The sequence below is a fragment of the Talpa occidentalis genome, unplaced genomic scaffold (assembly GCF_014898055.3).
Source record: "Talpa occidentalis isolate TD23 unplaced genomic scaffold, MPIMG_talOcc4v2.1 talOcc4.7, whole genome shotgun sequence".
Taxonomy (NCBI): Eukaryota; Metazoa; Chordata; class Mammalia; order Eulipotyphla; family Talpidae; genus Talpa; species Talpa occidentalis.
This window is the reverse complement of record NW_023605083.1, coordinates 49969879-49994400: the sequence shown is the minus strand read 5'-3', so window position 1 is coordinate 49994400 and position 24522 is coordinate 49969879. Positions and strand designations below refer to the sequence as shown.

General features: G+C 41.5%; 1 protein-coding gene, 1 long non-coding RNA gene and 1 pseudogene across 8 annotated transcripts; 2 read left to right on the top strand and 1 right to left on the bottom strand.

Annotated features, from left to right (window-relative positions):
* Positions 1 to 29: 29 nt before the first annotated feature.
* HNRNPK (heterogeneous nuclear ribonucleoprotein K) lies at positions 30 to 10980 on the top strand. 7 transcript variants are annotated; one of them, XM_037495367.2, is made up of 17 exons: positions 30 to 168; positions 2048 to 2124; positions 2228 to 2312; positions 2718 to 2815; positions 3424 to 3480; positions 4978 to 5021; positions 5898 to 5970; positions 6477 to 6548; positions 7048 to 7161; positions 7464 to 7592; positions 7972 to 8279; positions 8384 to 8438; positions 8685 to 8768; positions 9035 to 9050; positions 9128 to 9210; positions 9570 to 9739; positions 10503 to 10980. In XM_037495367.2, exons 3-17 carry the CDS (start codon positions 2255 to 2257, stop codon positions 10531 to 10533), a joined length of 1392 nt encoding a protein of 463 aa, XP_037351264.1. In that variant the 5' UTR covers positions 30 to 168; positions 2048 to 2124; positions 2228 to 2254; the 3' UTR covers positions 10534 to 10980. The 7 variants fall into 7 exon arrangements, with proteins under 7 accessions (XP_037351264.1, XP_037351262.1, XP_037351265.1 ...); XM_037495365.2 differs by having other exon boundaries at positions 10443 to 10980; XM_037495368.2 differs by lacking the exon at positions 30 to 168 and adding an exon at positions 448 to 526.
* Positions 10981 to 20543: 9563 nt separating this feature from the next.
* LOC129144935 (uncharacterized) lies at positions 20544 to 24368 on the bottom strand. The gene is made up of 3 exons (XR_008549778.1): positions 23808 to 24368; positions 23492 to 23622; positions 20544 to 20782 (listed from the first exon to the last, which is right to left on the bottom strand). It is a non-coding gene; the product is annotated as an uncharacterized LOC129144935 (long non-coding RNA).
* On the top strand, positions 22879 to 23244 carry LOC119232345 (40S ribosomal protein S12-like; annotated as a pseudogene).
* Positions 24369 to 24522: the final 154 nt, after the last annotated feature.

The window sequence follows — 24522 nt, the reverse complement described above, 5'->3', positions numbered from 1 at the left end:
TCTCGCGAGAAGTTTTCTCCCCAATCCCCTCCCCCTCGGTAGTTGGTGCGCGGACGAGAAAGGAGGAGGGCGCTCCAGGCGAAAGCACTGCAGACGCCATTATTCTCTGTTTCTCTGCTGCACCCACCTCGACGTCTTGCCTACGTCCCGCTTGTTGGCGGCCTATAGGTAACTGGAGTTATTGGGTTTGGGTAATATGGATTCAGGCCGGAGTTTGGTCCCCCTAAAGGCTGCGTTGAATTTTTCCAAGCTCGATTTTTCTCGGGCCCTTAGCGGCCTTAACAGCCTGAAGGGAGGCGCCGGCGGGAGGCGGGGCAGTCGCCGCCTCCGACGCCTTGATTGACTCGGCCTTAGGCCAATCGCTTCGCCCTCGCGCCACCGCTGAAGCCCGGGCCGCCAATCGGGCGCGACGGCGGAGTAGGAGAGCGCGGAGAGGTGGGGAGGGTGGCGGGGGCCTGCGCCCGTTCTCTGTCGAGCTGTGACCGGCTGAGACGGCGCATCGGCGAAAGGACGGCGGCTTCGCGCGGTGAGGAGCGGGGCTGGACGAGTGGCGCACGGGGGTGAGGGTCGGGAAGCTGTTTTTCCGCTTGGGGGAGGCGTTTTCGGGGCGGCTGGGGGGTTGGCTGGCTCTCGGTGAGGGAACGTGGCCCGGTTTCCCCTCCCCCCACCTCCGCCATTTCCCTGAGCGTAGCCCGCAGTCCGCTTAGTGGCCTTAGAGACTTAAGGGATGGTTGGGCCTGCGCCTGTCGGATGAGTCGGGGGTCTTGTGGTATCGGGGATTAGGCACACGGAGTGGGAAGGTGAAGGGGCCGGCGGGCGGGACTGGGAAGAACTGCCTCTCTTTGTGCCGGTCCCGCCACCCTTCAGCTTGCGGGGCTGGGAGCGGGGAGCTGGAACGCCCGGGGCTGCCTCCGTTGCTTTGTCTCTCCCGCGGTGGGGGGAGGGGCGGGGGACGAGCTCGCGGGACCGCGTGGTGGGTGGGGGAGGGGGCTCGCGCTCGGCTCCGCCTAGTAGCACGTAGTCGCCATTACGCGGGCCGCCATTTCCTGTCGGATCCGGGGCAGGCGAGGTGCGGCGCTTCGGTTCTCGCCCCAGGCTTTTTCTACTGCTGTTACTCCGTTGTCGCCGTACCCGGTATCGGGCTTGGGGAGAGGAAGGAAAGGGGGGCCAGGTTTGCGCCTGACTGGGACTGGTCGAGCGAGATTGAGCGCTGTTCTCGGTCCGAGAAAGGGTGACTAGAGGATCCGAAGGGTGAATCTCGGCGACGGTCTCCCCTACAGAATAGTTCCTGCTCTAGAATTCAAACAACTTGATCCAAATCTTCCGCCGCGCCTTAGTACTTCGCTGGGTGACGGGCCACAAGACTGTCTTTTCGGTCAGTCGTTGGTAGACGAGGTTAGCGACACATGAGACTGGAAGGCATAAATGTTGCCCCTTTTTTAGTTGTAGCCTGGCCATCATCCTTCTTTAGCTGGGGCCCCCGTTCGCCTCCTGCCAGTCCTGAGATGGGAGCTTGTGTCGCATCACTCGTCGGGTATTACATTGTTAGGTTACACGGTTTTTATAACCTGTTTTGAAATAGCCCGTTAGTGACGGTGTTAGTGTTCAAGGGCTCCTAGCCGCAGCGTAATCTGGTAGTTTGGGTCTGTGTATCGGGTTTTGAAGTATATCCCACGGCAATTTGACCTGATAGTTGCGTTTGCCCTGTATTGGTAAAAACGAGAATTCAGAAAATAGCATGGCAAGTAATGGGGAAAAACCAAAAACAGTTTAAAATTACAATGTGAAACTAGTTCTGTGTAGCTCTGTATGTTTTCGGGGATAAAATTTGGATTCGTGGATTTGTATGTCGATGTTGGAGCCTGTAGTTTGAAAATACGTGTTCGGTGTTGGTCTGAAGCAAAAAAAAAAATAATCAAGTAAGGTTTGTGTTTTTAAGTCCCCCAAATGAAAAAGTCAAGTACTAGAGAAAGTAGCTCTTCGATTTTATTCTTAAAATTCCATGAGAAACCAAAAAAAACCCTCTGATTTATGTCGATTTTTATAGGCTACTGAATCAGCACTTGTCACTTGGTCCCGCCCAGAACACTTCAGTTCTCCTCTGCAAGGATATATAAGTAACTGGTACGTTTTAGAAGCCTGGTCATTTCTTAGCCGCTTTTAATTTTTAGCAATGCACAGCTTACTTTCCTAGCCAAATGCACTAGCTTTTTCTACTTTTCTACAGATTGGTGTATCCATTTAATACAAGAAAATGGAAACTGAACAGCCGGAGGAAACCTTCCCCAACACCGAAACCAATGGTGAATTTGGTGAGAAGATACTGTACAAACTTGCTCTCTGTTCTGTTAATTTCATTATTTTGTGATCATATGTTTAGTCTGAAATACTTGTCAGCTGCATCTTGGCTTTTATTTATGGACTAGAATTTGTATGGGAAACTAAGCCAAAAAGGGGGCCCAGAAAATATTAAAAAGCTTTTCCGTGTATTGTAGAATTTTTAATCCTTCCAAGTATTTTGTCCTGGTATCTTATATCAGGAACATGCTTTGAGTCTCATAAAAGTCCAAGGGAATTGGTTATTTATAAATACGCTTGTTACCCAAAACAGTATGCAGTTGCTTTTTCTAACTATGGGTTAAAACTAAAATGAAAGTAAAAGTGCATTTTCTAAAGATGCTGGTGCCTCCTCTAAAATCTAAACCCTTAATTTCTAGGTAAGCGCCCAGCAGAAGACATGGAAGAGGAACAAGCTTTTAAGAGATCTAGAAACACTGATGAGATGGTTGAATTACGAATTCTGCTTCAGAGCAAGGTAGGTGTTTTCTTTAAAATTTGAAGGTGGTTTTAAAGTAGAAATTAAAAGTTCTGCTTTGACCCCCTAAGAAAACCTTCAAAGCGTAAAGGTTGAAGAGTTAAGATTTGTGTGATTCTTTCTAAACAGACTAAAAGGGCATCTGACTTTGCTCAGCTAATAACTGAAATGAAGGCTTTTAATACAGTAAGCTTCACCCAGGATGGGTCAAAATAAAAGGGTTTATGTGATTTTTAAAGCACTGGATTAAGGATAATCTTTTATATTGTGAGCCCATTAGACAACATCCTGTCGTGTAGGCAGTTTACTTGGTAACATAGCACAGAACAAGTGTACCTGCTAATTTGTTCTATAGACGGGTACTGTGAAATTAGCACTAAAATACATTACACTAAATATTTCTGGTATTCTGAGATTTCCAAAACTCAGTAGTGTTGACTCCTAAATCACTTGGATTTTTTTAGATTTTGGGTTTATTTGACCTGGTGTTTTTTATAACTCCAAAATAGATTCAGACTAACAAAAAAGAGGTTAGAGGGTGTTTTGTCGTTGTCGTTTTGGCTTAAAACATAGGAAGACAACATTAATAAGTTTGTTTTTACCTTCAGAATGCCGGCGCAGTGATTGGAAAGGGAGGCAAGAATATTAAGGCTCTCCGTACAGACGTAAGTATTAGAGAGTTTAAACTAAAAAACTGGACGCTTCGATTTATGTGTTTGTAGAAATTTAACAATTTGTATCAGAAATCATTTATAGGCTAGATACAAGCCATTTGTAGTAATTGACTACGTAGATGATTTCAGGTTTATGATTCCTGATTTAACAAAGCCCAGATTAAGTCTGGGGGGTGGTGAGCTATATTAAACCTCTTCACTTTCTAATAATTTTCCACCAAATTATTCACTTTGAGATAACATCTTAATTAGAAGTAGCAACAAAGTAATTAAAAAAAAACCCTTAATTGCACCATTTCCCATCTGTAGATCAATTATAGTATTGAAAACCGTTGCAGGTGGCTGATTAAATCCAGGAATTTTATTTCTTTTCCTTTTTTTTTTTTTTTTTAAGTTTGTCCATCTGTTCTTTAATGGCTTGCACGTGGAGCACAAAGAAAATGTTATGGTTGCATGATTTAAATATGGGTAAAGACTAGAATAGGCATTTAATCTTATGACTGGGAAACCATTTGTCAATGCCTATGATTTGTTAGAGTCTTCATATTTGATAGTGGGTTGACTCTTGTGATTAGACACATTAAATGTTGGTATCACCAGAAGTGTGAGCATATTTATAGGACTTGTTTACACCAAAATTTCTAAATTTTTTCCTCATAGTGTGCATACTCTTAATGTTTCCTTGCTAAAGTTGAGACAAATAATAACTCTGTGTTGAATACTTATTTGACAGTATATTTCATTTCTCTCTTGGTCGCAGATCTTTGTATGTTCCTCTTGATTACTGTAAACTGAACTTGAAAATTTGTTTAAAAATTTACAAACTCGCCTGTTAGGATCTAAGAATGCATTTTAAACCTCCAGGAAACCAAACTAGTCTTAAGAAATAGGGTTTTCGGTGGTGTGGGAATTTTTGTTTTGTCTTTTATAAACCTCTCTCCTCTTAATCCAGATGTTCTGTATAAATTATCTGGGTTAATGTCCCCATTTCCTCAAGAATATCAGTAAACTAAGTCAAGACAGGTTTTGTGTCTACCCTCATGAGCCAGCCTGCTACTGAAACATCAGTTGTTTCTTTTCTTTTTTTTTCTTTTTAAAGCTAATACCATCATTTAAGGTCCTTAAATGTTAAGCCACGGTCAGATATAGAGAAGTCCATTATTGTGTTAGTCTTCAGAACAACTTAAGCTTGTTTCATTAATTGAGAGTATGAGTATAGTTTGTATTAAATTAAAATTTATTGCTTTTCCCCCTTTTCCCTCTCCTTGTTTTTTTGGCCATATATCTCCGTTGCCCATGTACTGGATCGACTTACCCCTGCGTTGCCCACCATGACGTTGGCCCATCCGCCCCTGAACGCCCATGTGAAAACCCTGGTTGGCTATGCCCAAAAATGTGCTCGTTGCCAAACGGGTACCATACTTGACAACTTCTGATTGAATGCCCATGCCCAATGCCAACATCCACGAACGCCAATGACCAATGCAGTACAATGCCAGTGTTTCAGTCCCAGACAGCAGTGGCCCCGAGCGGTATGTCCCAACAGTTTATGCCTCACTGCCTGATTAGAAAGAGAGAAATGTATTTTATTACCTGCCTTTTATATAATTAAATAGTATCCCCTTTAGACGGTGTATTGTTTTTCAAGTTTCTGTCTTATTTTCCCCATTAAGTCTTTTTGTCACTGAACTTTTACCGTGAGTTGCCCACCCAAACGATCCACTAATTTTATTTCGATGGAAGGAGCACAGCTTCAAGTGTTGCATATTTGCTGCATTGTAAATCAAATTGTTTACCAAAATAGTCTCTCGCTCTGTCTTTGTGGCCCACCTTGCTTCCCAACATTGCCTGTTCATAATTTTTTCTGATGAAATGCTAACTCTGGTTCACTTTCCTTCACTTCTCATTTGTGTTGTCTTTGTTTTGTCTTGCATTTGTATTTGTTTTCTTGCAGAGCCCATTAGTGATCTAATTTCTAACTGGTATCCATAACCTTACTCCAGATACAATGTTCACCACTTGCATATCCCCCCACTTTGCCTAAGAGAAGGTGTGCCAGTTTTACCAATGTAACAGCGAGGGTATCCTTAACTTAGTGGTGGCGGGGAACATAAATATTCAACTCTGCTTCAGTTCTGGTCAGTTTATTGCCCACTTAATCTGAGCCCTTCCAAAAGCCCATTCTTTCTGTCTCTCTGCAAGTCTCCTAATATTGTTACCATGTCTGTATTGGGCATAAAACAAAATGCATGTGAAAAAATCTATAAATAGGTTACTTTAAATGGGGAATATTGAATAATTGTATGTTACTTCTCTGTAAAAGTTTGTGTGAGTACTGGTGACGGACACAAAACTCATTTTTTCTTTTCCACCTTTTTTGTACTATCTGGTATTGTGATGTTTGACAGCATATTGAGTATCAGTGCTGATATTGAAACAATTGGAGAAATTCTGAAGAAAATCATCCCTACCTTGGAAGAGGTAGGCTCATTTTTTTATGTATTTAGCACTTGAGGGGGGTGTTTAAACTCTGTTCTACTGGGGGTGTTTTGGGGGAGGCGGAGAGACAGAGGGTTTAAGTTTGTAGTAGCATTTTATGGCCTAATGTAATGTTCAGGGTTAACGTATCTACATTTAAAATACAGCCTGGCCACTTCGGAGTAAATATGAACTACCTGTGGTCATCGGCATTTTCATGGGTTCAGCATGTATTTATGGGTATTAGTTTTAGGGGAATTGGTATTTTAAGAAAGAATGTCAATTGTGGGAGCTATGTTGGAAAGGAATATTTGAATGGAGTTTGACAATTTTAAAGTTTCATGTAATATACTAGGTGGAGGAAAGTATTTTATATTCTTAGTGTAGATACTCAGTTTTTTGTTAATATTATAGATGTGAAATGTGTTGTAGTAGCTTTACCAATATATGCGACAATAGCCTGATCACAGTAGACACTTAACCTATTACTCTTATTTTTCTACTTTCAGGGCCTGCAGTTGCCATCACCCACTGCAACCAGCCAGCTCCCGCTCGAATCTGATGCTGTGGAATGCTTAAATGTATGTCATAGTGCCATTGAACCCCACTGAAGTATGGAGCCTGGCCCATAGGATCAATTTTATTTTTACCATAGTGTGCTTTTCCCGTCTCTATAGAAAAAGGCTTAAAAACATGATAAATGAATGGTCTTACAACTCACTGTTGACCCTGCTCCATGCTGCAGTGGGAAATAACTACATTTGCAAAGTGCTTTGCAGTCATTTTTTATTATGGTGTTATTTGAATGTTAATAATAATTTTGTGGTAACAGCGACATGCTAAATGGCTGCAGTGTGGGTATGGTGTTGCAGGACCTGAAAATAAAATAGTTTTTTAAGGTGGTGCAGAATGTCCTTTTTGGGCCTGGCTATTGAGGATAATAAGCACATAACTGGTAAAGTTATTGAAATATAAATTCAGGTTGCTCACTGCAACAGTATATTGTTACGCTTATAGCAGATAAGTGTATTTAGAGAATCCTTGACTTGAAACTAAAATTTTGTAACTCTCCCTCTGCAGTACCAGCACTATAAAGGAAGCGACTTTGACTGCGAATTGAGACTGTTGATTCATCAGAGTCTGGCAGGAGGAATTATTGGGGTCAAAGGTGCTAAAATCAAAGAACTTCGAGAGGTAAAGGCGTTGTTTCTATCTCTCTGTTTGTTATATTATTGGAAAATACTTTTTACATAGACTACAAGTGGGCTTCTCTTCCCCATTTTGAGTTCCTTTCATAAGATGCCTCATCACTTCTGTAACTATTTTATCATTAAAACAAATTGAATCAGTTGTTTTGCCAAATGCATTTTTATCATTGCAAAGTTCTGAAGTTACTAAGGTTTGTAAATTGGGAAATTTTTGTTGGATGTAAATTTAACTGAATTTTTGGGAAGGGAGCATTGTTTTGATTAATTCATTCATTCTTTTTACTACAGAACACTCAGACTACAATCAAGCTTTTCCAGGAATGCTGTCCTCATTCCACTGACAGAGTTGTTCTTATTGGAGGAAAACCAGATAGGGTTGTAGAATGCATAAAGATCATCCTTGATCTTATATCAGAGGTACTTTCATTTTTCTTTGCATTTAATTTCATAAAATACGGATGTTTATTGAAAGGTTGGTTCTTCAAATGACGATTCTGTAGTTGCTCTATGGTACTATGTTGCACAACTTCCCAACTGGTATGCCTCATGATGGTCACTTTTAATAGACTCCACTGTGATGTGAAACATGTTTCAGTCTTTTTTGTTTAGGACTCAGTACTGAAGCTTTTTGTGTTTTGTGTTTTTTGTTTTTAATCCTTAACCTTCTTCTCTTTACCTATATTGTCCCTATCTCAAGTACGTCAAAAAAAAAAAAGGAACTATTTTGTTAAAAGATGGTTGGTGTATGAATCAAGGCTCTCTTTCCATCTATAACAGTGCCGTATTTTTGTTTTAGTCTCCCATCAAAGGACGTGCCCAGCCTTACGATCCCAATTTTTATGATGAAACCTATGATTATGGTGGTTTCACAATGATGTTTGATGACCGCCGTGGACGTCCCGTTGGATTTCCTATGCGGGGAAGAGGTGGTTTTGACAGAATGCCTCCTGGTCGGGGTGGGCGTCCTATGCCGCCATCTAGAAGAGATTATGATGATATGAGCCCTCGTCGAGGACCTCCTCCCCCTCCTCCTGGACGAGGTGGCCGTGGTGGTAGCAGAGCCCGGAATCTTCCTCTTCCTCCTCCACCACCACCCAGAGGAGGGTAAGTTGCTACTATATTTGGGTGTGGAAAGAGTCGGGTCTTTTTTCATTTGATTGTATGACATCTCAACACAGCTGAACTGACAAAAAATACTATGCTTACAGAGATCTTATGGCCTATGACAGAAGAGGAAGACCTGGAGACCGTTACGATGGCATGGTAAGAACTTTATGGCTTTAAGTTAACATGTTACTGAAGATTAATTGAAAGATTTTCTTACAAATGAAGTTCAAATTTAGGTAATGAACTTCAACCATTTCAGTTTACTGAAACTTCATTTACTGAGTCTTCATTGCCAGAGTGGTTTCCCCCAAAATGTGACTGCTGCTGATTTTTAGTTTAGTGTTGTGAGATAAGAATTGGGCAATATATCACAAGTTTGTGGTAATTCTGTCTCTAACACAGGTTGGTTTCAGTGCTGATGAAACTTGGGACTCTGCAATAGATACATGGAGCCCATCAGAGTGGCAGATGGCTTATGAACCACAGGTTGAGTATTAAGGGTTTGCATTCGTTATGGTAGTAGTTCAAGATGCTAGCTTATTCACTGACATGTTTCATTTCCCCTTATGTCATATTTTTGGTTCTTGATCACCCAAGTGATTTCCTTCCCTAAGGATTGCCCTGTAATTATAAGCAATAAATGGGGAAGATGAGGGAGGGCTTTAATTCCAAAAGTTGAGGGATTTTAGGATATTAAAATGTGGAAGTAGTTTTGAAAACAATGTAATTTTTTCCCCCCTTTCTACCTTTAGGGTGGCTCTGGATATGGTAAGTTTTCTTCTTTGTGATATCAAACTTTATTATCATGCTTTCTAAATGAACTTAATGCTCACTATTTAAATCAGATTATTCCTATGCAGGGGGTCGTGGCTCATATGGTGATCTTGGTGGACCTATTATTACTACACAAGTAACTATTCCCAAAGATGTGAGTATTTTTATTATTACAAGGAACATTAATAAGGCATTTTTTGGGTTTTGGTGAAATCTTTTAACAAGAATACCCCATTTTAGCATTGTTAAGGACTTTAGTGAGGTATTTTTCTCCAGTTTGAATGACATTCAGTACTACTAGAAAGAGTTCAGAGGGTTTTGAGCCCTCCCCTCCTCATATTTTTTAAAAGAAATGTTGGTGTGTGATATAAAGATAATCCAAATCTTAACTAGTTAGGAAGAGTTAAATAATCAGAATAAATAGTTCATTATTTTAGTGTCATTGGAAATATAGATGATATGGTTTCTTTTAAAGTGTATCATAAATACTTGTTTTTTGAAAAATCTTTTCAGTTGGCTGGATCTATTATTGGCAAAGGCGGTCAGCGGATTAAACAAATTCGCCATGAATCAGGAGCTTCGATCAAAATTGATGAGCCTTTAGAAGGATCTGAAGATCGGATCATTACCATTACAGGAACACAGGACCAGATACAGAATGCACAGTATTTGCTGCAGAACAGGTCAGTTTTAAGTTTAGCTTTGTGTACTACACATACTAAAACTTTAAAAAGCTTTTCTTCTCAATTGGTTTTTCTTTTAGAAGCCATGGTGTCTCAACCTTTTGGGGACCTAACTTCTAAACATTCTAATAGCTTTGCTTTAATTTTCTTCTGCTTTCTGACTAAAAATGAAGACATTCAATACTAATCTTGCTGGAAGAAGCCTTAACCAAGCAAACTTCTTATTTCTCTGGTGAAAACTGCTGCCAAAACCACTTGTTTATAAATTATACAGAGCCTGTAGAAAATATAGAAGAATCAGTGGATGTTGGTCTAGTTCTGTGTGGAAGACTAGTGATTTTGTTGTTTTTAGATAACTAAATTGACAACAAATCACAGTCTGCCATATGGCACAGGCCATGCCTCTACAGGACAAATGATTGGTGCTGTAAAAATGCAGCATTTCACACCTTACTGGCATTTCTTTGTCTTTTCTACCAAATAATAACTTGGTTTCACTTTCTTAATTCTGCTCTACTAATGTCTGGTTTACTATTACTCACTTTTCCTTGATTTTTTACATTGCTCTAATTTGTAATCGCTTATGTTTTAATTCTAATTGTAATGGACATGTTTATCATTTAGCATTGAAATTGTCTTAATGTTGATTAAGATGTTACGAACAAAAATTCTAATTCGCACTTTTTTTTCTTTTCTTTTATAGTGTGAAGCAGTATGCAGATGTTGAAGGATTCTAATGCAAGATATTTTTTCTTTTTTATAGTGTGAAGCAGTATTCTGGAAAGTTTTTCTAAGACTAGTGAAGAACTGAAGGAGTCCTGCATCTTTTTTTTTTTATCTGCTTCTGTTTAAAAAGCCAACATTCCTCTGCTTCATAGGTGTTCTGCATTTGAGGTGTAGTGAAATCTTTGCTGTTCACCAGATGTAATGTTTTAGTTCCTTACAAAAAGGGTGGGGGGGGAGGGTGTGCAAAAACTAACATTGAAATTTTGAAACAGCAGCAGAGTGAGTGAATTTTAATTTTTGTTCTTCGTTGATGGTTTAAAAGAAATAATTCCCCCCATGTAATTATTGTGAACACCTTGCCTTGTGGTCACTGTAACGTTTGGGGGGTGGGGGGCTATAGAGGAAACAAAACCGAGGCCTACATTTCCCTGGCATCTATTCAGAGCAGTGTGCAGAATGTAATGCTCTTTTGTAAGAAACGTTTTATGATTTTTAAAATAAATTTAGTGAACCTATTTTTGGTGGTCCTTTTTTTTTTTTTTTTTGAGACAGTCATTTTTCAAATGACTGCATTCCACAGCCCACCCCCAAACTAAACACTAAGTTTGATTTTCAGCTCCTCTGTTGGATGTTAATGCATCTCTTCTTGGACATAGGCAAAATAATCTTGGCAAATTCAATTCTGGTGATTTCTTGATTTGAAAATCCATTGCCTGGGGAGGAAATGTCATCATACATACTTAATGCATATAAAATAAGCTGAGGCGGGGAATTGTTTTTGCAAATGCTTGCCCCTACTTGACAACAGTTTTTCTATGTTAGCAGTTGTGAATAAGAACCAAGGGCGGGGAACAATACTACAAATTGAGTAACGGTAAAAGTATATACCCAGAAGCCTAATGAGCAACAAGTTTTATCCAGAATATTGCTTGGTTATGGAAGTGACTGATGCTAAATAAATTCTTATTATTTTTTACTAGATAATTTCTCACGTATAGACTTAAACTGTCGGCCTGTTAGTGTCTTATTAGTTACTTTGTAAAATATATATATACTTGTTTTTCCATTGTATGCAAATTGAAAGAAAAAGATGTACCATTTTTCTGTTGTATGTTGGATTGTGTAGGAAATGTTTGTGAACGATTCAAAAGATGAAAAAATAGTTCCTGTGGATGTTTTGTGTAGTATCTTGGCATTTGTATTAATAGTTAAAAAGTTCACTTCCAAATAAAACTCCCTTAATACTAGATTCAGTGTGTGCCCAATTTCAACAAAGGTTGATTGACACCTGTAAGATTTGTTAAAACGTTCCTCTTGTTAGGAAATACAGTAATCTTAAATTACATATTTTTTTGTGTGAAGTGTTTTTCTAGCATAAATGTAATTGTGGGGGTTGTAAATTTGAAATTTCAGTAGTTTGATTTGCTAAATAGAAAGTCTAACATAATCCGTTAGTTTTAAGTTCTATTTCTCATTGCCTATGGAAAATTTTGAGTTTCTTAGGTTTCTAATTTTAGAATAGCTTTAGTCTGATGTTTTGGGAGTATTGACAGATGATGTCAATTTAAGCCCAGGGTATGTTCTCACTTATTAGAACCTTAAAGTACTGACATGTTAAAAACCAATTGTGCTTTTAAGGATTATGCAGAAAGGGATTCTTGGGGCCTCCCTGGTGGCTCAGGGGTTAAGTCTCAGCACTATTAAACTATATGGACAGCCACTGAGGCATGAGTGCCAACTCACATGGCACAGCAGACCCCTCCTTTCTCACCCATTGGTACCCTCAGCAGTGTATTTCAGTATACGTGCCTGTTTTCCCCACTCTGTCTCCGGTGAATCCTCTCACCACCCACTGCCCTGGCCTATGTTCCAGTTCTTGTATGCATAAAAAAATAAAAGTAAATCTTTTTAAAAAAAAAAAGGATTCTTGGGGCACAATTCTACTTTTTGATCTTTAGGAAAATTAAAACGAAATGTCAGTTTGGGGGGCTGATATACAGAAGGTGCATGTGCAAATGACATTTAAGGTAATTGAATTTTGGTGGCACTCCTTTTTACATAGGGAGAGGAGATGGTGTTCTTGGTGTGGCAGCATTACTTAAAATCTTATGTTGATTGTGATATGGTTTCCCCAAAGACAAAATTAGGCTGAATTGTTGCCATGTGGGTGTTTAATAGCTTCCCCCATGGGTAGTTTAAATAAGGTGAGTTGGGGTTGCTTGTGTTACAATGAACCCTTCCCCTAGAGAAAAATTAACCATAAAGATATTTCAGTCAAATTGTTATTCCTACTGGAGAAAAGTATCCCTGGGGAGGACACTTAGCTTTCAAAGCTTTGGTCACTTAAAAATTAGTTGTGTGAATACATGACTTTTAAGTTCTAATTTTACAGATCACTCACCCTACTAAAGATTAAATATTGGTGGGAAATAGGTTGACAATTAACCTGGCATTGATATTTTGGGAGGGAGAGACCTTTTCAGCATTGCTGCCACTGGTAAACCATGTTTAAAATGACCTGAGGGAATTCCCTTAAACATCACTGGGCCTTCTTGGTGGCACATGGAGTTAAGTCTCAGCCACTGCAGCACAGGTTCCATGCAGGCCCAGGGGGCCACCCACATGGCACAGCAGACCCCTTTTGTGTCGCCTGCTACTCCCCTCAGCAGTGTATTTTAGTACATCCACCTGTTCTCCCCACTGTCCCTGGTGAATCCTCTAACCCATGCACCTCTGGCATATACCCCAGCTCTTCTATGCAAAAGTGAAAATTAAAAAGATATCTGGGCCTCCCTGTTGGTGGAAGAGGTTAAGCATAGCACTGAAGCTATTAGCAGCCTCTGCAGCAGGAATTTGATACCTAGCTGACAAGGGAGTTACCCACATGGTGCAGTGGGCCCCTCCTGTCTCACCCACTGCTCCCTTCAGCAATGTATTTATGTCAGTCTGCCTGTTCAGTTCCCACTTCGGTGAATCATCTCACCCCCACACCTCTGGCCTGTGCCCCAGTTCTTTTTTTTTTTGAAAAGTTTCAAGATAACTATTAAAACAAAAAAGATACCTATTAGAAAGGGTTCAATCTTGATGGTGGCTACGTGTAAGTAAAATCAATCTAAATGCTGTATCATGCTGCCCTTTACAGCCTTGAAGTAAAACACCCAATTTCTTGATCGTGGCACTTCAGAACTTTCTAAGACAAGTTCAAAATCAATGGTGTTGGTTAAACATGCAAATTCTGGACCACAGCTCAGTCCTGAATCTCTAGAGGTGCCAAAAAATCCCTTCTAAGTTAACAGCTGAAAGACCATTGTAATATAGCAACGATTAGTAAGAACCACAAATTACATAACTTCATTAATTCATCAAATTCCAAGTGTACAGGTACTTGGCAGGTTCTAAGGATGTAGTGGTTAGCAAAAACAGGCTATTTGGAGAGATAATACAATACTTAAGGAAAAAGTACAGTGTGGTATGTTTAGAAAACCACCATACATATGTGTATATTACTTTAATACACATTCACAAGGATGTACTTGAAAAAGCTCTCTAGTTCAACTAGGAAAATCCCAATGCATTATTCAAAATTCTGCCCTCTGCTTTTAGATTAAACAAAAAGTCTGAACTTGTATACACTGATGGACATCATACACCCAAGCCAACCATTAGCATTACCAATTGGGATCTGACCTGCAGGAAAGGAAGGAATTACCTGGAAGAGTAAACCCAGGGCAGTTAGATGTTTGTATTTAAAATGAGTTAATTTGCTGAGTCAAGGTGGTTGGATATACAAATACACGTTGGAAAATGTAAGATACAAATGTGTGTGATTGGGGTCCCTTGTTTGCCAAATGAGTAGCAGCTAGGAGAAAAGGTTTGGGGTGTAAGATAGACTGGCTATCCTAAAACCTCATACCTTTTTTATCCTCCACCTCATTTTTGTCCAGAACCTATGGTTTTCTGTCCTCCCATTCAACAATTCCCCTATTTTCTCCTGCTTCCCTAAACTTAGACCTTTAACCCCTAGACCTGTAATTGGCCGGGGGAGGGGGAAGATACCAACAAAACCAAAACTCAATACCTTTTATAATCCTTTCAGAAATACTTTCCTCATGGTCATCTATCACCCTCTTACCCCCTTTTTACCCTGAAATCTTTTACCATAAGGGCAGGCTTCATGGAATGGAGGAGCCAGTTTGCCTAGAACAAAAAAAAAAAAAAAAAAGTATTTAAGAGAAGGGGATAGCATACGACAGCTACTTATATTAGACCGAAAGGGAATGGATGGTGTAGGGGAAGGGCTCATTTTGATAGGAGAAATTTGGCATGTAGAGAGCAGAAGATGCCACATAGGTCTCTGAGACCTCCCTAGGATTCAACCTGGGATTAGGGAAGTGAAGGTTGATTAGTGAGAGCTGTAATTTTGGATAGGTTAAATAGGAAGTCAATAGCAGAGAGCAAGGTTGAAGCCCCACTTCTATTTGGAACCCTGCAAAGTGTTCCTATAACCACATTGAGACATATTTCAGGAAAAACCCTGAGATTTTTACATATACATACTCCACGGAACATGCCTTGATTCCCATTTAACCTGAGACACGCGTTGAGTGCTAACAAGCTTACCATGGAGGTCACCATGGTGCAGAGGATGGTTACTGCATAGGAGAAACTATACAGCACAGCCAGCAGCTGAATGTAGACACAGCACAATCTCAAGATTATCAACTCCAGTGAAAGCAGAAGTAAATCTAAGTAAGCCAAGGAAAGAGACTGGTTTCAATGGTAAGAAACCAGACCACTAGTTAAACTAGCTTTGGTCATTCAGTGGTAACTCTAGGGAGACTGTAGTCCAAAATTCAGACATAGAGCAGACTACATCTCAGCCGGAAGTCAGAGGGAGCCTCCTAACAAAGGCTCTTTCCTCCATTATCAAAACACCTTAATGCTTTTGCTCCCAGAAGACATCTTGAAAAAACAGATGTCACTTAAAAGACATTTCTCCAAAGAGGAAATGCAAATGGCCAACAGGCATATGAAAAAATGTTCAACATCCCTTATCAGGGAAATGCAAATTAAAACCACACTGAGATACCACCTTACACCAGTAAGAATGGCACATACCAAAAAAAAAAAAAAAAAAAAAAAACAAATGTTGGCAAGGATGAGGATGTGGTGAAAAAGGAACTCTCCTACATTGCTGGTGGGAGTGCAAACTGGTCCAACCACCACAGAAAGCTGTCTGGAGGTTCCTCAGTCTACTAAAATTGGAGCTACCATACAACCCAGCAATTCCAATACTAGGGATCTACCCAAAGTACACAAAAAATTGATTCAAAAGAACACCTGTACACCTATGTTTATTGCAGCACTATTTACAATAGGTAAAACCTGGAAACAACCCAAATGCCCAAAAATAGATGACTGGATCAAGAAGATGTGGCATATATACACAATGGAATATTACTCAGCAATCAAAAAAGATAAACTCATGCCATTCGCAGCAATGTGGATGGAACTAGAAGGAATTATGCTCAGTGAAGTAAGCCAGAAGGAAAAAGAAAAATATCAGATGGTTTCAGCGGTTGAGCACTGGGTTGCGAAGCTGCCCGCAGCCTCTGCAGTGCCAGTTTGATCTCCAGCTGCACCCCGGCCAGGCCACCGGAGGAGGGTCCCATATGGCGCATAGACCTCTCCTGCCACCCGCTGCTCCCCTCAGCAGTGTACTTCGGTCCTTCTGCCTGCTCTGCTCCCTGCTCTGGTGAATTCTCTCACCCTCCCGCGCTTCTGACTCTACCCAGTGCTTGTATAAATAAATAAATAAATAAATAAATAAATAAATAAATAATTCTTTAAAAAAAAAAAAAAGACATCAGTGTAAAAAAATAACAGTATAAAACACAACAAAGCAAAAATGGACAATTATAAACCAGAGACATCCTGCAGGGGAGGAGGAGGGAGAGGGATCAGAGGGAGGGAGGGAGTAGCACAGGGGACTGAGGTGATGGTGCACAGGCTCATTGGGGAAGGAAACAATGGGGACTACACCTGAGGGGGTGGGGGGAAGCAAATATTGTTTAAAAAGGAACAATGATGTAAAAAATGAAAAATAAATATTTATTTATGCATACAAGAGCAGGGGTACAGGCCAGAGGTGAGGGGGTTGAGAGAATTCACCAGAGACAAAGTGGGGAGCAGAACAGGCAAATTGACAGAAGTACACTGCTGAGGGGAGTAGATGGCGAGTCAGGAGAGGTCTGCTGTGCCATGTGGGTCAGCTTCCTGGCCCAGGCTGGGGATTAAACTCATGCTGCAGAGGCTACCACAGCTTCACAGGCTGCATCTAAACCCTTGCACCACCAGGGAGGCCCTCAAAGATCTTTTTTGAGAAAACAGTCTTAATAAAGGGTCTGACCTTTAAGTTAACTTAATAATTATTTCCCTTAAGTGGACTGTTTAAAACTTGGAAGAGACCAACTTACTTTTACTTGGCAAGTAAAAATTAAAATTATAACCTTTGTTTTTTCTACCATGAATGGGAATGGGAACTCGTGAGAAAGTTCAAGGGTGTGCAGGAATTTGGGAACCCTGAAAGTCCCCATAAAAGCAGAATAGTGAGGGCCTCCCTGGTGGCGCAAAGTGTCAAGTCTCAGCATTATGAAGCTATCTGCAGCCGCTGCAGCATGAGTTTCATTCCCCCACAGGGAGCTACCCACCTGATGCAGCAGACCTCTCCTATCTGCCCACTGCTCCCCTCAGCAGTGTATTTCAGTGGATCTGCCTGTTCTGCTCCCCACTCTGTCTTTGATGAATTCTCTCACCCCACCCCCCACCCTGTACCTCTGGTCTACACCCCAGCTCTTCTATGCAAAAATAAATTTTAAAAAAAAGCAGAAGAGGTGAAGTTAACATGATTAAACTGTAAATCCTAGGTGTAGGTGGCTCTAGTTGGGTTGCAGCCTTCATAAGGTAGAACAGGTAGCTCTTTTATCTAGGTCATCGATTCATGCTTGTATCTCAAACTGGCACCAATTCTGTGTACAGATCAGACTGAAGAACTACTTGTGCAATCAAGTTTATACTAATCTCCAGTTGAGACCAAATCATTTCTTTTTTTTTTTTCCTTTTTTTTTTTCTTTTTCTTTTTTTTTTTTTTTTTGATAGAGGCATGCTTTATTTATTTGTTTGCTGGTTTGTTTGTTTGTTTTGTTTATACATGCACTGGGTACAGTCAGAAGCGCAGGAGGGTGAGAGAATTCACCAGAGCCAGAGCGGGGAGCAGAGCAGACAGAAGGACCGAAGTACACTGCTGAGGGGAGCAGCGGGCGGCAGGAGAGGTCTGCGCGCCATGTGGGACCCTCCTCCAGTGGCCGGGGAGCAGCCGGGGATCGAACCGGCGCCGCAGAGGCCGCGGGCAGCTTCGCAACCCAGCGCTCAACCGCTGCGCCACCGGGGAGGCCCGACCAAATCATTTCTTTATAAACTCCCTGCCCTATCCAGCTTCCCTCACTCTTCACCTGAGGGCGCTCCCCCAGTCAATCAATAGTACATAGAATCTGTGCTCAGTCTCTGCTTCTATGAATCTGACCTACAATAGTTAAGCTGGAACTACAGCAGAAATTTGTTACCCACACATCCTTCACTTAGATTTTGATGCAATAAGCAATGAGACTTTGAGTTACCTCCTGAAAAAGTGGTGCAGTTTTAAGAGGAATTACTGCAGTACACTGGCAGGAAATTTTGGGTTTTTTCCCTCGATTTTATTGAGATATAAAAGACATGCAGCATTGTGTAAGTCTAAGATACATACAGAGTGTTTCTGAAAGTGTTTGTATGGGAAGAGAACTGTTTGGATGCTGAAAAGTCATGTGATGAATTATAACCTTTTGTTAACATAGCACTCATTTCCACTTTCTAATAATACCCAGTTTTCCTTTTGGAGTTTTTCTTGCCTAGTTGTTTGTACACTTGATGAGATAGAAATCCTAGTCCCCAGAGATTATTCACCACCCAAGAGGGTGGGTATTTGACCCAGACTTGGCCAATCAGACTCTTTGTCTGGGAATTTGACTCTTAAGTAAAATGATGCAAGCAAATTGCAATGACTATAGTTAACTTTTTCAGCAGCACCCCTAGAAGAGAACTTTGGGCAGATTCTATTCTCAATACTCTCTAGAACAGTTTCTGTTTACAGGTCTAGAATCCCAGTGTTTCCTTCTACCATATGAGCTTCTTAATAACTTTTAAAAAATATTTAAATTAGCTAGTCACTAGTAAATGCAACCCCTCCATGGGAGAGACTTATGCAGGCAGCATTGTTAATTTCAGGGAAAGCAGTAACGAAATGTAGGTGACAGCTGCTTTCTCCACGTTGAGTGCCAGTTAAAGTTACTTGGGCTTTCACAATTATGCCATCTGGGGCATAAATTATTTATTTTCTAGGGACGTGCCAGGCTCTATCTCAAGGCTACTACTGAACATGGAAGGCAATCAGTACACGTCCAGTTTCTAGCTTTTTGTCTTCTTTTCCCAATTTCAGCTTTTTATCTCCTCTTTCCAAATGCTATACCTCACAGGCAAGGGATCTGATTTCCTGAGCAGCCACTAAAATGATTGAATGATGCAACCTAAATAGCGGAGAGTCAACATCCAGTGGGGAAAAACTCTTACCAAAGGGAATAAATGGGAGAGACGGACCACCCCCACCACGGGACCTCTCTGACTCCCAGGCCTCCTGAGGCAGGCAGCCAAGGCTGTCATGCTCAGTGTTGTTAAAGATACAAAAAAAGAAGTATAAGACTACAAAAGAACTGCATTGGTGTTTTTGAAATGAGCCACAAGTCATCAGCTTTCACTAAGATTAATAGCACAGGGTCTCCCTGGTTGCATAGGGGTTAAGTCTTGGCGCTATTATCACTACAGCCTGAGTTCTATGCAAGGCCAGGGAGCTAACCCGCATATGGAGCAGCAGACCTCTCCTGTCTTGCCCACTGCTCCCCTTAGCAGTGTATTTCAGTAGATCTGCCAGTTCTGCTCTCCACTGCTCTGCTCTCCACTGCTCTGCCAGTTCTGCTCTCCACTGCTCCAGTGCTCTCCACTGTTTCTGATGAATCCTCTCACCCCTTCCGCACCTCTGGCCTACACTCCAGCCTTACACACACACACACACACACACACACACACACACACACACACACACACAATTAATAACACAGACAATCTTGTGTGGGAATTGTTAGCTGTTCCAGATGACTACAAGGGGATTTCTGAGCAAAGAGTTGGATCATTAAGCATTTCAGTGCTGCCCCTTAAGCCAGATTGACCTGAAAGTCGGCAGGTGTGCCAACTGTGTGGTCACAGGAGTTTCAGCTAAAGCTGCAGAAGACACCAAAAAGTTTGGGATTGTGGAAGTTATCAATGAAAATTCCAGATCCTGGGTCTTCCCTGGTGGTGCAAGGGGTTAAGACGCAACCTACGAAGCTATCCAAAGCCACTGCAGCATGTGTTCAATCCCCAGCCAAGGAGCTACCCACATGGAGCAGCAGACCTCTCCTGTCTCACCCGCTGCTCCCCTCAGCAGTGTATTTCAGTCAGTCTGCCTGTTCTGTTCCCCACTCTGTCTCTGGTGAATCCTCTCACCCCCACATCTGTGGCCTGTACCCCAGTTCTTATATGCATAAATATATAAATCTTTAAAAAAAAGGAAAAAGAAGAAAAAATTCCAGATCCGGACCTCCCAGGTGGCACAGGGGGATAAGACACAACCTATGAGGCTGTCTGCAGCCTCTGCAGAACAAATTCGATCCCCACCCCGGAAGCGACCCACATAGTACATCAGACCTTTCGTAACTCACCCACTGCTCCCCTTAGCAGTGCATTTCAGTCAGTTTGCCTGTTCTGTTCCCCACTCTGTCTCTGATGAATCCTCTTGCCCCGGCACCTCTGGCCTATACCCCAGTTCTTGTATGCATAAATAAATCTTTAAAAAAAAGAAAAAAGAAAATTCCAGATCCAGGTCCCTAGAAGCTCAGCCCACACACCTCTTATGAGTAGTACAGCACAAAAGAGACTGCTTTGAATGGAGTTAGATTTTATGCCTGACACAAGGGAGTGGTGCTGGTTTGTGAGCAGTCAGTCGGTGTTTCCAAGTGTGGTGTGAGTTTTGCTGGCATCCAGAACATTGGCTCTAAAGGTTTCACAGTGGTGATCATCTAGGATGACCTGCTGGGGTTCATGCTCAGAAAGTGCTCCCAGGTGGTGCAGGTCAGGAACAATTTGTTGAACACAACTTAAAGCTTCAGCATTTATGCCATGGGTTTGATCCTGGAATGAATTAAGAACAGTGGTGAAGGACCTCCCCGGTGGCGCAGCGGGTTGAACACAGCGCTATGAAGCTGTCCGCAGCCTCTGCAGCACGGGTTGGATTCCTGGCCAGCCAGGGAGATTCCCACATGGTGCAGCAGACCTCTCCTGCCTCGCCCGCTGCTCCCCTCAGCAGTGTCTTTGGTCATCTGCCTGTTCTGCTCCCCACTCTGTCTCTGGTGAATGCTCTCAACCTCCCGTGCCTCTGGCCTGTACCCCAGCTATTGTATAAATAAAAAAAAATCGTTTTTAAAAAAAAAGAAGAGTGGTGAAGCAGCCATGAAGAGGCTTAGTTTCATCAAACCTCAGATGACATTGATAACTCACAAGAATTCTATGCAATGTCCAGTGAATCCCAGAACAGAAGCAGGACAAATATTCCATTCTATACTGTCAACACCAAAGGAGATAGTGCTTTAAAAAAAAGATTTCTTGATAAAGCTCTTGAACTCACTATCATCTTGAAAAGGCATGGGTCTGTGGGAGGCATAAGGTCTTCTCTGTAATGCTAGCACCATAGAGAAGTGCTGGCAAATATCATGAAAAATTCCTTGAAGATGCATCAGCTATGAGCACATTCTAAGCAGAAAGACCTCAAAATTCTATCCAAGAGTGTGAAATATCAATTCAAAAAACTATATGCTTTACAATGTTTATTGCAATAAAGCCTGCAATACTTGACACCAAAGCAACCTAAATACTCATTGATAGATGATTGGGTCAACAGGATATGCTATGTCAATGTTATGGAATACTATTCCATAAGGAAAGACAAAATGTTCACAGCATAAAATGGAAGGAATTTGAGCGAATTATATGTAGTAAAGCAAATTAGAATGACAATGACAAATATTGAACATTTACAAAGTAGATGATTTGACAAAGTAAAACACTTTTTTTTTAAAAGATGTATTTACATGTGTGTATAAGAACTGGGGTGTAGGCCAGAAGTGTGGGGAGGGTAAGAGGATTCACTAGAGACAGAGTGGGGAGTAGAACAGGTGGATCTACTGAAATACACTACTGAGGGGAGCAGTGGGCCAGACAGGAGACGTCTGCTGCACCATATGAGTTGGATCACTGGCTGGGGATAGGGTATTGAACCCTGCAGTGGCTGTGGATTGCTTCATAGTGCTCATATGCAACCCCTTGTGCCACTAGGGAGGACTAAAGTAAAACACTTTAAAAAAAATAGTGGACATTAAAAAATGAAGTAAAGTTTCTGAGATTAAGAGGAAGGGCAGGGGAGGAGGAGGGAGTAGGATCAGAGGGAATGAGGAAGGATCACAGGGGGCTGAGGTGATGGTGCATGGGTGCACTGCGGAAGAAGAAAATTCTATGGAGACTACACCTGAGGGGTGGGGCAGCAACTATTGTTTAGAAATGAACAATGATGGGGCCTCCCCTGGTGGCACAGGCGCTTGAGCGCAGCACTGTGAGGCTGTCTGCAGCCTCTGCAGAGCCGGTTCGATCCCCGCAGGCCAGGGTCCCACATGGTGTGGCAGACCTCTCCTGTCTCATCCACTGCTCCCCTCAGCAGTGTATTTTGTTAGTCTGCCTATTCTGTTCCCCATTCTGTCCCTAGTGAATCCTCTCACCCTCCCGTGTATCTGGCCTATACCCCATTTCATGTATAAATAAATAAATATTTTTTAAAAAAAAAACAATGACGTAAAAACTTAAAAAAAGTTTAAAAAAAGAGAAAGGTCAGAGGGAGAAAGGATCAAAGGGGATACAAAGGATGTAAATAAGTCAAATAAATAAATGCAAGTTATGGTTAAAAAACTATAACTAGTTTTGAACTACAGTGATAATGTTAATTTTATATAATGGAAACAATGTATTTATTTAATTGTAACTATTTTAAATTAGAAATTGCGATATTTAAGGTCAGTTTTCTCCAGAAAGAGTCCATTTTGTCCTTAAGTCGTAGCCCGTAGAAGGAACATTTTACAGGCAGTAGGAAGCTAGCCACAATCTCTTTCCTCATCACCACCAAGTGGCACAAAAGTAGAGTAGTTGCATTCAAGATATGCCTTCACCAGTAATCCACCACCATGGCCCAGGAAGGCATTGCTGCTGAAAGTATGATGGGTGTCAATATTACTTTAAAAAGGTGTGAAGACTTCCCTTATTACTAGCACAAGGAATTTGAAAAGCTGCCAAAGCCCCAGATACCTACCAAGTCCATTTGTGTGTTTGCATCTTGCTGTGATGAACCTATGTATGTCAAGTTGGTAGGGGCCCTTTGTGCTAAACATCAATCTAACTAGGTTGATGACAAGAAACTATGGGAATGGGGAGGCCTCCGTAAAATTGACAGAGATAGGAAATCCTGTAAACGGTTGGTTGCAGTTGTGTGGTAGTTAAGGACTATGGTAGAGTCTCAGGCCAAGGATGTCATCGAGTGATACTTCAAATGAATAAATACAAAATTTGATTCTTAAAAAAAAAAGCCTCTAATGGTGTTAAGAAAATTAGGAAAATAAAGCATTAAAAGCCAAAAAATGAATTTCAAGGAGCTGATCAAACATAAAATGCTAAACATGGGGCCTCCCTGGTGGCGCAAGGGGTTATTATTAAGTCTCAGCACTATCAAGATAAAGGCAGCCACTGCAGCAGGAGTTAGAGCACCCTCCCCCCCTACTCCCTGACAGGGAGCTAACTCACCTGGTGCAGCAGACCTCTCCTCTGGCCCACTGCTCCCCTCAGCAGTTATTTTAGTAGATCTGCCTCTTCTGCTCCCCACTGTCTCTGGCGAATCCTCTCACCTCGTGCACCTCTGGCCTGCACCCCAGTTCCTGTATGCATACATAAATAAAAATAAATCTTAAAAAAAAAAAAAGACTTAGAAGTGCTAGGGAGGACAGGAGAAACCCAGAGTCAACCGATTTACATTTGTTCAACAACTGTATTAGGATCTTGCCTACGAACCTTTTCTGGAAAAGCAAATCATAGCGCTGAGTCCTTAAAGTGGAAAACTTACCAAAAAAGGAATTGGAGAATAAAGATGGTCCCTTCTGTAGGGGTCCAGCTGCCACTTATCCAAATCCTCCAAAAATTCCGAGATTCTTTATTGTCAATGACTAGTGGTGATTACTGATGTTATTTTCAATAGTTGAGTTTCAAAAGGTGTGACTATGTCATATTATTCATGGAGGTTTCCGAAGGAGGAAAAAAATGTTTCTATAAAATTTCATCACCAGGCAAATTTGGACACTAAACTGACTCCTGTCCTTCTCTCCTAATCCTATTTAAAATATCTTAAAATTTGGGGCTAAGGAGTGATACTGATTTCCTTCATTTATTAATGTCTCTACATCAGGGTCATTGACTTAGTACTTGACAAGTAGACCACATGGCACTGGTGAGCTTGGCTCCGAAAGTGTCCTAGACTTGGGGATCAGACAAAAATCTTCTAATCTCGGTCCATACCACAGCCGCGTGCAGGGGTTAATCACTGAACCACTCTGCTTCGTTTGCAACATGGGGATTGCAGTCGTCGCTTTGGTCACGACCAAAACTAAATGAGATCCAGTAAACACAATTCCGGGTGCACAATGTTAATTTAAACGTGTTTCATCATCCATTTCTCCAAATGTTCTAATACTTTAGTTCACTCGGACTCCACACGGACCAGAAATTTTAAAGAAAAAAGGGGGGCTGCTGGGGGTGAGGTGGGGGTGGGAAGACCGCCGCCC

Excerpts from the sequence above, each read along its gene's own strand:
- HNRNPK (XM_037495365.2), top strand. The coding sequence starts at position 2,255 with ATGGAAACTGAACAGCCGGAGGAAACCTTCCCCAACACCGAAACCAAT. Across the intron at positions 5,022-5,897 it reads GACAGCAGTGGCCCCGAGCG|CATATTGAGTATCAGTGCTG; the intron begins GTATGTCCCAAC and ends GATGTTTGACAG. Across the intron at positions 5,971-6,476 it reads TCATCCCTACCTTGGAAGAG|GGCCTGCAGTTGCCATCACC; the intron begins GTAGGCTCATTT and ends TTCTACTTTCAG.